The sequence below is a fragment of the Panicum virgatum genome, chromosome 8N, assembly GCF_016808335.1.
Source record: "Panicum virgatum strain AP13 chromosome 8N, P.virgatum_v5, whole genome shotgun sequence".
Classification (NCBI taxonomy): domain Eukaryota; kingdom Viridiplantae; phylum Streptophyta; class Magnoliopsida; order Poales; family Poaceae; genus Panicum; species Panicum virgatum.
In genome coordinates, this window is record NC_053152.1 from 3,383,667 (window position 1) to 3,396,809 (window position 13,143).

At 49.3% G+C, this 13,143-nt stretch overlaps 2 protein-coding genes across 2 annotated transcripts; both read right to left on the reverse strand.

Annotated features, from left to right (window-relative positions):
• Positions 1-1,785: 1,785 nt before the first annotated feature.
• LOC120686605 lies at positions 1,786-3,714 on the reverse strand. The gene has a single exon (XM_039968814.1). The coding sequence runs from the start codon at positions 3,712-3,714 to the stop codon at positions 1,786-1,788; it is 1,929 nt and encodes a 642-aa protein (XP_039824748.1).
• A 5,839-nt stretch (positions 3,715-9,553) lies between these two features.
• LOC120686607 (ethylene-responsive transcription factor ERF110-like) lies at positions 9,554-12,426 on the reverse strand. Its single transcript, XM_039968816.1, has 3 exons — positions 12,387-12,426; positions 11,623-12,000; positions 9,554-10,495 (listed from the first exon to the last, which is right to left on the reverse strand). The coding sequence occupies exons 1-3, from the start codon at positions 12,424-12,426 to the stop codon at positions 9,795-9,797; spliced, it is 1,119 nt and encodes a 372-aa protein (XP_039824750.1). The 3' UTR covers positions 9,554-9,794.
• Positions 12,427-13,143: the final 717 nt, after the last annotated feature.

Sequence of the window (13,143 nt, forward strand, 5' to 3'; positions counted from 1 at the left end):
CTGAGCCGTGGCAAGATGGCCCTCTGCACGAATCCACGATTCATCCAGAGGCTCAGGGGGCCAGACTTTCTATCTCTCTATCTCTCTCTCTCTGCAATTGTACAATGTTCATCTCCCTGTCATATAAAGGGAAGAGAACGGGCTCCTGTGCGCGAGGACCGACCAGAGAGACCAGACCAAACCAATTCAAACCCAAGAGAGAGCACGGGAAGATCATCAACGCATGGCTGGTCACCCTCCGGAGCACACGAGCACACTTTCGCCGCTGGGAAAGAGGCAAGTGGAACTCCGGGTAGTTCTCGCCGGCCGCCGCCCTAACCGGACGAGAGCCACGAACACTCTTCCCTTCCACCGATGTTAGAGACTTGGGATGCCCATCCCTCTCTCGACCGTTTATCACCCCCTACTACAAACCAGTACAAGATACACAAGCAGTACGAACTGAGTAGGGTATTATACCTCCCGGCGGCCCGAACCATTATAAATCCTTGTGTCTTCCGCATTACCATCCTTCACTAAATACGCATCCAAGAGAATCACTAGCCGGTACTAAAAGAACACGGACAACCATTTCCGTTTAATCTGTTGTTTTAACCGTTTAAACATTCATTTTGACCGAATAATAAGCTAAACAGTAGGTGACCAACTTTTTACCATTTAGCGTTTTGGATAATACTGATTTAGATCGCTAAGGCACATTACGGAATACTCATAAGGATTATAAAATTGTTGTAAGGTTGAGATGGCTAGCAAGATGAGGATTGTGCAATATAGTGTGAGGAGTTTGAAGCTTCAAAGCTGCATCGTAGTCAACTATTATCATATTTTTTCAATATTTTTTAGTGAACTTTAGCGTGTAGAGGCATAATAGTATGTCATTACAAGTTGTCTTATAGAATATAGAGACAATTAACAAAGTATCTCTTTTATCAAAGAGACATTAGTTGTAGTGGTACCTCTACGGCATAGTGAAAAATGACTCTTGGATTACGTAAAGATAACGTAAAATGTCTCTAGAAGCTAAAATAAATAGTGTCTCTAAATGCATGTTTTGTTCTAATGGGATGTTAGACAAATATTAAAGAGGAAAAACACTCGAGCTTCTGTGGAACTTGGATCAGCCCCGGTCCTAGCCAGGTTGTGGGTCTGCCCAGCCCCACCCCTGTCAGTGAGGCAGCCCCTAGTACAAACATAGGTTATACTGTTTAACCTACTCCATAATTTCAGTATATGTATGTTAACATTGCAAGCAGTACTACTTGAATTTCTGAGGTTCAACTTTAGCACAGTTGTGGACCAAAGATTAGATAGAGTGTGCAGAGAACTATTTGTTCCTCTCTGGTAGAACATGGTTGCAACCATGGTGGCTGAGTTGGCCTTGTAAAACCAGTGTGCCGGAGCCCGGCCAGACGCTTAGGGTGGGTGGCCGGGCCCGGCCCTAGGTCCGCCCCGTGCCTAAGCACCCTGATGTATGTTATATTCCGTATCATGTACATGTACGTATGATATAACATATCATGATATACTCCCTGATGTGTAAGATATTCCATTCGTACACATGAGTATAGTTTAGTATCTTAGAATCGAGTTTCACTTTTTTTTCCCGAAACTGTTGCTTAGCTTGACTAAGGTTTAACGAGATTGTTATGAGGTGCCCTTTGAATGTGGTCATTAGAAGTATGCTGCTGTATGTAAAATCAGCGAGGATGTAGCCGAAAAATCTTTTTAATTAATATGTTTTCAAAGGAATTATTATGGGAGATATAGACATGAAAACTGAACGGACTATGTACAAACAATCGTCGAGTTTACCTCAATGTGGTGGGATGGATGATGTTGACTATCCTCGTTCCTGAGGCTCAGTAACCAATCGGCAAGCATATCCGCCCGTGGCCGTGACACCGCTTCCTCAGGCAGACCCAACGCCTCTGAGCAGTCAATCCAACAGCGCTCCAATTCTTTGCGCACTTGGAGATGTACTTTGCGGCGCGTATGGCTAGGTAGCATCTCAGGCTTAAACACCAGAAGGAACATCATGTAATCCGATAACACCTTGGTAGCCTTGACAAGCCTTCTGCTAACGTTTGCATCTCCCATGGGGCGCCGGATGGCCAAATCAGTTACAATGTGCCACATCAGGATGCTCGCGTCCAAGTCCATGTCGACGACGGTCCACACACATTCTTCGCAACTGTGTGCTCGCAGTGCAGAGCCGCCTCTTGACGAGTCCGCTCCGATCAATAATAGCAACAATATTCCAGGGTCTTTCAACACCAGCACCTTGAGGTCTTCCATGGAGCAATACTTGTTGCCCGAGAAAGTGTCCGAGAAGCACCGCTTGTCCCACCAGTCCTTGAGGCCCACCTTCTTTGCCAGCCAGCTTACTGTCACATTCTTGTCACTGACTGCCATGTCTAACAGGTTATACTGCCGAATGGATCCTGACCAGAGTCTCCTGGATGCTGACCCGACAAGCCGGCGAAGGAAAGTGATGCCATCGAGAAGCCACTTCCATCCACTCCTGTCCAAGAAGAAGGAGCATGTCCAGGAGGATAGGGCAGCCTTGCACAGTGACATAGCCTCCAGGACCAAAGCTCCAGCCAGCAAAACGTAGCTAATAACCACATCTACCTTGCTGTAATACCCATCTCCGGTGCTGCCGATGCTGAGCTGAAACAACATGAACGCGGCAGCTGTGCTGAGTAGTGGAATCAAATGGATGCAGAAGCCATACCATGTGTGTATCACTGCTGCCTTGGTGTAAAGGATGTCGTACATGAGAGACAGCTCCATCTCCGCCATACTGTCTAGGACAGTCAACATCTTAGGTTTGGACAGGTACGGCGGAAGCAGGGTTGAACTCTTTTCTTCTTCTTTCTCCTCTCGCCTCCCATTCCCTCCTTCTTCCTCCTCAAATTTGTGGGGGAGGCTTAGGGAATTTCCAACGGTAGGAGTGGCTCGAACCTCCCCAGACCCACCGCTGAATCCGCCCCTGGTATTGATGAATCCCCACGGTTTCATTGTGACATCGGTGAAGGCACCCTTGCATATTTCAAAATGGGAGTGAGCTCTAAGCAGGATTTCCTCATCATCAATCTCCTCATCACCCTCCGTAAGCTGTCTTGATGGTTGCCAAACCGTGTCATCCAACTTGTCGAAGCTGCTGGCGATGCTGCTGAGGTTGCCCCTCTTGAGCGCCCATACCCTCTCGCCGTACTTGACAAGGCCGGCAGCAAACATGCAGATGGAAGCAGCCATCAGGAGCTTGCCGTCGTGGATGCCGCCACTAGCAAAGATGTACTTGTAGAGGACATAAGCCGCTCCCATCGCCTGCACGATGAGAGTCTGCAGGTGGCGCAGCCACAGCCTGTTGTCTTCCAGCGCGTAGGCGGTGATGTTGTCCGGGCCGCCGAGGTGCAGCAGCAGGAACGGTGCCCAGAACGCCACCAGCAGATGCCCACGGGACCTGCTGGCGACAGATAAGTGGCCCAGTGCGTAGAGTGCTGTCGAGTCGGCCGACAGGTACGCTAGCCAGAGGGCAATCCTCAGCACGGCAGAGGAGCTACGCCGGCGGGTTCCTCCACAGGCGAGGAGGAACAGTTGCAGCGCGAAGCTCACAAGCACCATGATTTCCACCGTAAATTCATTCCACAGGTGCAGTAGCCCTCCACCTGCCATTGCTCTGCTCTTGAAAACACTCTCAATCTGCACCATCAACGAACATACCCAATGAAAGAACCCAACAACATTAGTAGTACTAATAAACAGGATCTGTCTGCATGTCTATCTTATCAGCAAGCATAAACGCATAATATGTACTGTTGGCGACTGAATGATGGCTTACATAATAAGTGGTGTGACAAGGAATGCAGCACTGGTATCTATCCCGGACGTAGCAGCGCTAGACAAACTTAGTGGGGAGAGGATTTGGAAACGAAATGGCGGAAGAAGAGTTGTGCCTTTTCCATAGGCTACGGGGGATGCGAAAGGATTGGGCCAAGTCACAAGCTGCAAGAGGACCACCAATTATTTAGGGGTGTTTGGATCCCAAGCTTTAAAATAAGCCCTGTCACATCTAATGTTTTCATGCCAATTAGAAAGACTAAATATAAGCTAATTATAAAAATTAAATGCATAAGCCTACTAGAGCTTGTTCACAAGATGAATCTGTTAAAGCTAATTAATTTATTATTAGCACATGTCCATTGTAGCATCATATGGGCTAATTATGAACTAATTAGTCTTAATATATGAATTCATCTCGCGAATTAGCTTAGAGATTTTGGAACTTATTTAATATTAGTCTATGTTTAATACTCTTAATTAGTATCCAAACATCCGATGTGACTATCACGGGATCCAATGCATGGAAACCCAACAGAAACGGAAAGAGCGAGAAGTTGAAAACGCTGGTAGATCCAACTTGCAAAGATGGGGCGGCAAATGGTGAGTTTGAATTCACATGCGAGCATGAGTTGTGTCCACGTCTGGGAGTATTTAACATCTGCACACAAACTGATCATAGGCAAATTGCACATGGATGCATGTTACACTTTCTCGAAAGTCATGATCAATATACTATAGTAGTAGGTGTGTGGGTGCTTGATGCTATAAATTCTAATAGTAGGACTTGACCTTGCATTGCAACTTAGGCCGTGTCCAACGGCTGGCGATGTCGCCATCTTGAGCTGATGTGGTGGAGGAAGGAACACCGAAAGTTCCAGCGCTTGCGTTTCGTTAGTCGTCGCTAACTCGTTTTGCTTTGTTTAATATTTTCAGCTCTGACATTGGCAAACAACATTGGCTGACTAGATTAGCATTAGAAGAAAACTAACACGCATTATAATAACTTCACGTTGTGAGTTCTACTATGGATAATAAGTTGCATTCGGAAACAATTGATACCTTGTTTTTCTCCCCCTAGACGTTCTAGTCCTCTAGAGCTGAGTAAATTGCGAATACTTAGCATATAACGTTCTTTTTTCGGAATAAGCTTTTCAAACTACTATTAAAACTAACTCCAGCAAATTGATCCTAGATCCGACCCTCTACTTGATCTCAGGGCATTCGTTATGCACTTAGCGTAATTGATGCTCTCTTCCAGAGTCGTAGTTGATTATCAACTCACTCAGCTGGCCAATTTCGACTATATCAAGCTTCAGCTTGTCGAACTCATAGAGCTCCAGGTAACTTTTCTTAATCGTAATGTTGTTGTGTAAGAAACATGATCCCACAATTAATTATGATTTTGATGATTAAGTACATACACTACTAGAAAACAGCCCATGGGAATCGGTTGGAAACGGCCTTAGCCACCGGTTCCCCCAAACCGAGACCAATGGCGTGACCCTAAGACCCCGAGTTTTTCACTCGGTGCCTTAGGCATCCATTGGTACTGGTTGGAAATACCAACCGGTGCAAATGAGGTTTCCCTCTATTTTCTCCAAATCTAGTTTTATTTATTACTATTTATTCTTTTATAATTGCTAAGCGCACTCGAGCTCTGCAGTACTATACGTTCATTGGTCGTACGTGTTCGATGTCACAGAATATTTGAAACTAACTAAAAGTCAAATGCGAGCATATAATTAAGCTAATTAGATAAACTAATATATTTACAAATATACAAACATCAAGGCATCACGTTTAGAAATATTTATAAATGTACAAGTCATGTTTGTAGTCCAACTACTGGGCCCCTCAGGACGTCGATGGAAGTCCTCTATGGATGTGACCGTCGTGGTAGAACTCGCCTCTTGGATCCAGGATCTCGTTCAAAATGAATCCGGCGAGCTATATTGGGAGTGTGCTGTATTTATTGGTTGAAATGTTGGGTCTACTGAGGAGTTCACGGAAACTGCTGGTTCGTTTGATAAACTCTACCTTGTCCTCCAGAGCGAGGCTGAATTCTCTGGACGAGTTGTAGCAGGGTCGTGTTGCTGCTGGATTGTCCCTGAGATTGGAACTTTTGCTTTTGTTCGCCAACTTCATTGCACTTGATTTCCAAGCCTATAGCTTTGTCCCATATATAAATTTTTTTTCTAATTTCGTATATGGGACAAAGCTATAAGTTTGGAAAGCAAGCGCAATGAAATAATCCTTGATCCCATTCCCACTGGTGCAATGGTAGTAAATAACATGACTTTGTACTTTTCATAGAAGAAAAATAATGGAATTCCTCCCCTAGCTCTTGAAAGCAAAATCCAGTTTAAGCTTTGATAGTTCATGAACTATTTAGCAATGTGCGATGTTCCTCGTCACCGACCGCCGTCATGAGCTCGACCACCACCATCTCCAAGAGGCGATTTTTCAGTAGTATTTTCTGAAAATAGCAGTTTTTCAGTCCTAAAGAACTATTTTTTTCCAAATCTACTATCAAAGCTGCATTGCTTGGAACTAAAGCCTCTCGTCTCAATGGCACTACGGCAGTGGCACTTCCAAGAAATAGTCAAATAGACTTTGTTTTCATTTTATTTCCCTCGGCCCATCACAAACACGATCACCAGGCCTTTTCCTCATCCGGACCCAGTCCACCCCGTCGACCCCTCGGCCCAGCTACACGCTAACCTCCCTGCCACGCCCACGCGCCGGCGCCGCGTCGCCCCTGAACTGAAGACGGGGCTTGAAGGTGCGGAGATGTCTCCAAAGGTGAACCCTAGGTCGTCCCAAGTTTCGTTCCCAACCCAAGGTGCGGACATGGCTGCCTCCACCGTTTCCTCGTGGGTTCCACCTTCTCTTCCCGAGTCCGGCGCCGCCCCAGGCTTGGTTCTCCTCGACATGCACTGCTACATGGCAATGCCGGTTGGTTCTAGTAGGGAGGGATGGCACTGTGACTGTGTAGTTGACGTTAAAGACGTGGACTTGGAGGCTGGTGACCCATGTCTTTCTGATCTCATGGTTATGCTGGGCAGCAAGACCGCACAAACATGGAAGGAACTTCCGGTGGCATACCCCATCCTAAGCATGGATGATGATGTCGTTTACTTGCTTTCTCGAACCAGACCCAGGCACATCGGCAAGTTGGCAGTGATGTTTGCTATCGATGTGAGGAAGGCAACGTTGCGAGGATTGGCTGAGCTTGATGCAAAGTTTTAAATCTCCCGCTATAGCTTCTGCTATAGACCGCTATAGCTATTTATGCATGGTGCCGCTATTTGAACTCACGTGTAATTTAGCCGCTATATCCCGCTATAGCCTCATTTAACCTGCTATTAGTTGTTTTCAGAGTCCAGCCGCTAAACCCCTTGACCCGCTATTTAGAACCTTGCTTGATGTGCAGAGGAGTAGCATTTTGTTGCCCAACTTCTGCACAAGTGAGATCTGCAGGAGTACCTGAGCAATAGCAAGGTTGCTTCTGTATGCTGGTAAGAGCCCTTTATGTTTTTATGTGCTGACTATATGTATGAATGCCATGCTTGACATGAGAACTAGTGATCAATAGTTATTTGGCGTCGCCTAGCCTCCTGACGATTCAGCTCGGGGGTGACCCCGCGCCACCACCTCGCTCTCCAGTCTCCATCCCGGTCATATTCGGCGGCCGCTGAAGCCGGCTCCGGTTGCCTCCTTTTCTCCCCAGCCACCAAACCTAGATCCTGTCCAGGCCTCGTTCCATGCCGCCGCCGCCCGCCGCTGACAAGATCTGGCCTACCCTTCGCCGGATCTTGGCCCCCACAAGCTTGGATCTGTTCGCTGCCCCTATCCCTCGGCAGAAATCGCACGGGGGTGGTGCGCGCCGTGCCACGGGGTCGGGGCTGGCCGCGCCTCTTCGGCTGTGGAGGGTGGGCTTCATCGCCGGTGCCTTGGCACCGGTCGCCGGGTCTGCGGCTGCCTCTCCCCCGGTGCCCTTCCTCATGGTGTGGCTCACGGGTTGCAAAGCACCGCGCCTAGGCGCTGCCCCCGGTTCCGATCAGCGCCTCCTCGTCATCGGAGGCGGTGGCAGCCAATGCTCCCAACTGAGTTCGGCATGTGGGATTGCCGTGGTCATTTGATGGCTTGCTTGCCTACGGTGGTGATGAATTATTTGCTATTGTCTTGCAGGAGGCGAAAGCTTTACCTGACTGTGTGTTAGGTCAACATTGACAGTGCTATTTAATTATCATTTTCCTCCCTTGATGTGCTATTGTGATGCTTTCTGCAATGGTCAGTAGTCCTTTGGGTGAAAACCTAACTCCAGATCGTTGGATGGGCGGCGACGGCGCCTTCAACATCGTGTTCTCTTTGGAGGTGTCACCCTGGAGGTTCAGTGCACATAAATTTATTGTCTAAGTGGGGCTTATTTATGTGGTTTTTAGGTGCAAGGATTCGGCAAGCAACGGACAATTCCGACATCAAATTTCTAAGTCGACGAGAGATGTGTTAGATTGATGTTGTTTTAAGATTTGGTGCAAGACTAAAATGTGAACGAAGAAGAATATTGAAGCGTAGTTTTCTAGTTGGCCTTTTTATTGATTTTGATGATTGGATCTCTCTTTTTTAGTTTTAGAGATTTCAGTCATATTTGTGACCCTCATTTTGAGACTTAGAGTCTAAGTGGTCTTCTAATTTTTTTTTAGAAAGACATCAGAAGGTGTCTCGTATCTCATATCAATAAAAATAATTGGTAATACAAAAAAGAACAACTTGACACAAATAATGTAAAAAACGAAAATTAGGCTGTATATATCCACCATGTGGGTTTATAAGGCCGGCTTCTAACCTTAATCTAAAAAAAAAACTTCCAAGGTTTGTTTTTTCTCGGAGGGAAAATGGACTTTTGTTTTCCATTTCCGACTCGGCCTCGGCCCGTCACAAACAATGACCACCAGGCCTTTTTCTCATGCGGACCCAGCCCATCCCGTCGATCCCCTGGCCCACTCACTGCTCGGCCCCCTCTTCCCCGCCGCGCGCCGGGCTCGAAGTGCGCGGAGGTGTCGCCGTCCCCGCACGCGGGAGAGACAGCGAGCGGCCGTCGGCAGGAAACGGGTTAGGGTTCCTTAACGCTCGAGCTCAGGTGTCCTCTGACCGTGTGCACCCAAAATCCCAAATCAAATGCGAACGCCGGCGGCTTGCTTTTGACGTCGTCGACGAGCACCGGATTCCGGAACAGAACAACAGATGACACGATGATGATGAAGAAGCAACCAGCTCGTCGTCGTGCGTGCCGCCGCCGCCGCCGCCGGGAACCTCGGATTCATACCGCAGCTTCCTCGTCCACCCCTGACCACATCGACCTGTCGTCTGTCGACATCTTCGTTCCCTTCCGGCAATGCCCTCCATGAAAAATTCTGGAGCGATTACACTGCTGGTCAATGCCTTGAGCTATCGCTCTGATAGATGCAGGCGCTGACGATCGAGCAGGTAGTCCACTGAGTTCTGACGGCCAGGTCGATCATGGACCAGTAATCAGACTGCCTTTACTGCCAGATGCTTGCAGTGCTCGTCGTTCTCGCGAGCAGGTGAGCCGGAAATGCCAGGCCGGACTGCGCCGTTCTTTCTCACCAGAGGATGAACTGGAACGGAGTAGAACATCACCGGCGCGGATACCCCCGCCGCGCCATTGACGTGACAAGTTCAGATTCTCACTGCTTGCTCATTTTTTCTCACCGAGAAAGCAACGAAAGCTTATTCGAAAAGAATCCACGAATACAAATGCATCTCAAAAACGAAAGAGAAAAGGTATCTACCGCTACACCTATGATTCTACATGCCGTATGAATGTGTATTCTCGGATCAAAATGACGTGGAATAAAAGTGGGCCCAAAATCCGGATCAGCACTGCAGGGGCGTCCGGAACTCGACCCCTGCGGCGACGCGGGTCACCCCGCAGACGGGTCCCGCGGCGGCGCGGGCCACCACCCCGAGTCCGCCTGTGTCGCCGGCGGCGCCCCGCCGTCGCTTCCGGAGCGGCTCCCCTGCGGCCACCACTGATGGCTCTCCGCGCCGTCGCTTCCACTCGCTCCTCCGAAGCTGAGGAACACCGGGAACGACGGGGAGCCCGGCGCCGCGGCGGGCGCGGTCACCGTCTGCTCGAGGAAGCGGGGCGGCTCGCCGGCGCCCTGCAGGAACCGGGCGTACTCCGAGTACTCCCCGCCGCCCGCCAGCGCTTGCGACTCCAGCAGCGCCTCCGGCCTCTGAGGCGGCGGCGGAGGAGGCGGAGGAGGAGGAGGAGCGGCGGCCGGCGGCGGCGCCGAGGGCGGGCGGAGCGTGGCCGACTCCGGGAAGTTGAGCTTGGCGCGGCTGCCGCGGAACCCGAGCGCGGCCTCGTCGTAGGCCCGCGCCGCGGCCTCGGCGGTGTCGAAGGTGCCCAGCCACACGCGCGCCGCCTTGTGCGGGTCCCGGATCTCCGCCGCCCACTTCCCCCACGGCCGCTGCCGCACGCCGCGGTACCGCCGCCGCGGCCCGCCGGCGCCGCCGCTTTCCGCAGAGGACGGCGACGGGATCTCCCCGCTCGGGCCCGCCGACGCCGTCGCCGCGGGCGAGTGCTGCGCCGGCGCCGCTGCCGCTGCCGCGCCGTACTCTGCGCGCACAGGCCATGAGTGAAAACAGAGCAAGAACAACGCCAGGATGCTTAAAGATTAAATTTTTTGCTCTTGTGCGATTCATAAGAATTACTGTTACTCGCTATACTGATGCAGTTGAATCGCATAAAAAAAAGAGGGACATGATTGATCTGCCCTGTGCCTCTGTTCTTCTATCTTTGTGACACTTGGATTAAAACTGAAGCCTTTTCGTTTTCCATTTTGTGGGTGGACGATGGGTCTGAACTTGTTAAGAGCAATGGAATTTGGTGTGCAGACTCGTGGTGATCAATCGAACAAGAACTCTGTTTTTTTACATAATTCTTTTTGTTAGTTTTTTTCATATTATTTGCACATAATAAAAGTTTTTATCAATTTAGACTGTGTGTACTCCTCTAACTCTGTTCCTGTGTTACTCCTACCTAGGAGTGAGAAGAACATGCTTTGATTGAAGCATGGAATAATTAGGTATCAATCAGACGTCACTGTGTTCTGTATAGGTACCACGGCAGAGAAGAAACTTTACAAATTTTCTCGTTTTCTTTTCCCATTGCAATAGTGATACAGTTGATTAGCATTCTATAGAACATACGCCTGGAGCCAAACTTTAAAGGAAGCATTCACACGATTCATTTTTTTTAATGTCCAGTGACATTCATTCACGGATCTTTAAACCACGTCCTGTTTGTTGTCCTTTTCGTTTCACTGCCGTTTCTTCAACAGTTTATATTCTAGCTGCTGTTTCTTCAACTGTTTTGGGTTGAAGTTACGAACATGGCCGGCAACAAAAGGTTAAGGTATGTTACTGCAAGATGCGGTAGTATTAGAATGGGAGTTGTGTGTGTGTCAGTGTGTGTGTGTTTTGAAAAGCCATGTTTTGTAGTTTGCTTAAACTTTGAACGTACAACAAACGGAAGCGGGAAAAGAAACAGGTCCTGGTTGATGGAACAGAGCATTGACAAAGGGTTGAGCAGAGCAAGCCCTGTAGCTGTAGCCTGTAGGGATAGACAGTTGCTGAACTGCTGCTCTCCCTGTTCTGACCATCACCAAGAGGAGACGCAGCTAGCATCGGCTAGAGTAGACACGACGAGTTGGCAAGCGAAGATGGATGCAGCTGCTTGGTTACCGTGAGGCGGCGGCGGTGCCGCGTGAGACGGTAACATCTCGCCGTAGTAGCCGTAGCCCTGCAAGCCCCCCGCCGGCGAGCCAGCCTCCCAGCGAGCATCGGCAGGCGGCGCCCCGCCCGCGACCACCCTCGCCAGCGCTTCGACCATCACGGACGCCTCCCGGCTCCGCCGCTCGTACCCGGACAGCATCCGCCACGCCGCCGCCGTCGCCGCCAGCCGCTCCTCCTCGTTTTCTTCCTCGCCGCCGGCGCCGCCGGCACCGATCCCTCCGCCGCCTCCTCCCCTCGCGTTCGCCACCTTTGCCGCGCAGCGCACATGAACGCGAGCACCTTGGTCGTGCACGGGCAGCGTGACAGACACTTTTCTTGGCCCGCCTCCTTTTTCCGCCCCGGACGTTGCAGCAAATTTATAGGCGCGGCGCAGGGTCGGGAGACCCGTTGATCGGGTGACACGTGTACGGCCAGGGAGATTCCGCCGCTGCTAGTATTTTTCTAGTATTCTTTTATATCCCAAAAAAATAAAAGAGAAAAGAAACCCCGCGCGTTTTGTGTACAGTGAACTCCAGTTCTGGCACAAGGTGCAATGCATTTGGGGTTGTGGGCACGATGGTTCTTTCCCCTTCTATTGTCTTGTTCGTTTGGTTTCCTTCGGTCCAACGCCAAATTTGTGCTGCCACCTTGCTTTCTTCTTCTTCCTCCTCTTCTTCTTTTAAAAAAGAAAAAGAAAATACTAGGTGCCAGCTTGTGTTGGGACGGTTTCAAACGGCGAATTCGCTTCACCTGGAGAGCAAGCACGCAGACCATTGACTAGCGCGTGCTGGTAGCCTTTTGTTTGGCTGGCCAGCTGCAGGTAAAAAGTAACCTGTATATTTAGCGAATAAATAAGTGAAGTTCAAGAGAATTTGAGAATGAATTGGTTCTGAATATCATACTCATTTCAGGCTGGCTCTCACTGCTTCTAAACTGGGGATCTTGCCCGCTGACCAGGGCCGCCGGCCTGACTGAACCGCGTGGCGCGTCCACCGTCCAGACTGCCGGCGGGTGCCTCTGTCGTTTTCGGTAACAGCTCGCCGGTGGAGAGATTTAATTACTGCTAACACCAGAGGCGGGCCGATTAAATTTAAGGATATTCAGTTCAATATCCATTAGTTTTAACCAAAAAGTTTGTGTGTGTATATATATAGTGTATTTTATGTACATGATTTAGAAAAATGAAAATTACACGACAAAAAGCTTATCTAAACATAGTGTTTATCTAGTTGTCTAACAAAATTTATATATCTAGATATGCTAAAATGACCTACAATATGAAGCGGAGAAAATAGACTACTTTTCTGTCGACGGTGTGACGAACAACTCCGGTAGCTAGGCAACGCTAGCTGTACCCTTGTAGTACATGCGTGCTTTTGCGACTCTATCCGTTTGACGCATGCACCTCGTACCATACAATGATCGGGGTCGGAATAAACCGATCATTTATGCAGTTAATCCATGTGTTCATCCATCCACTGAATCTGATCT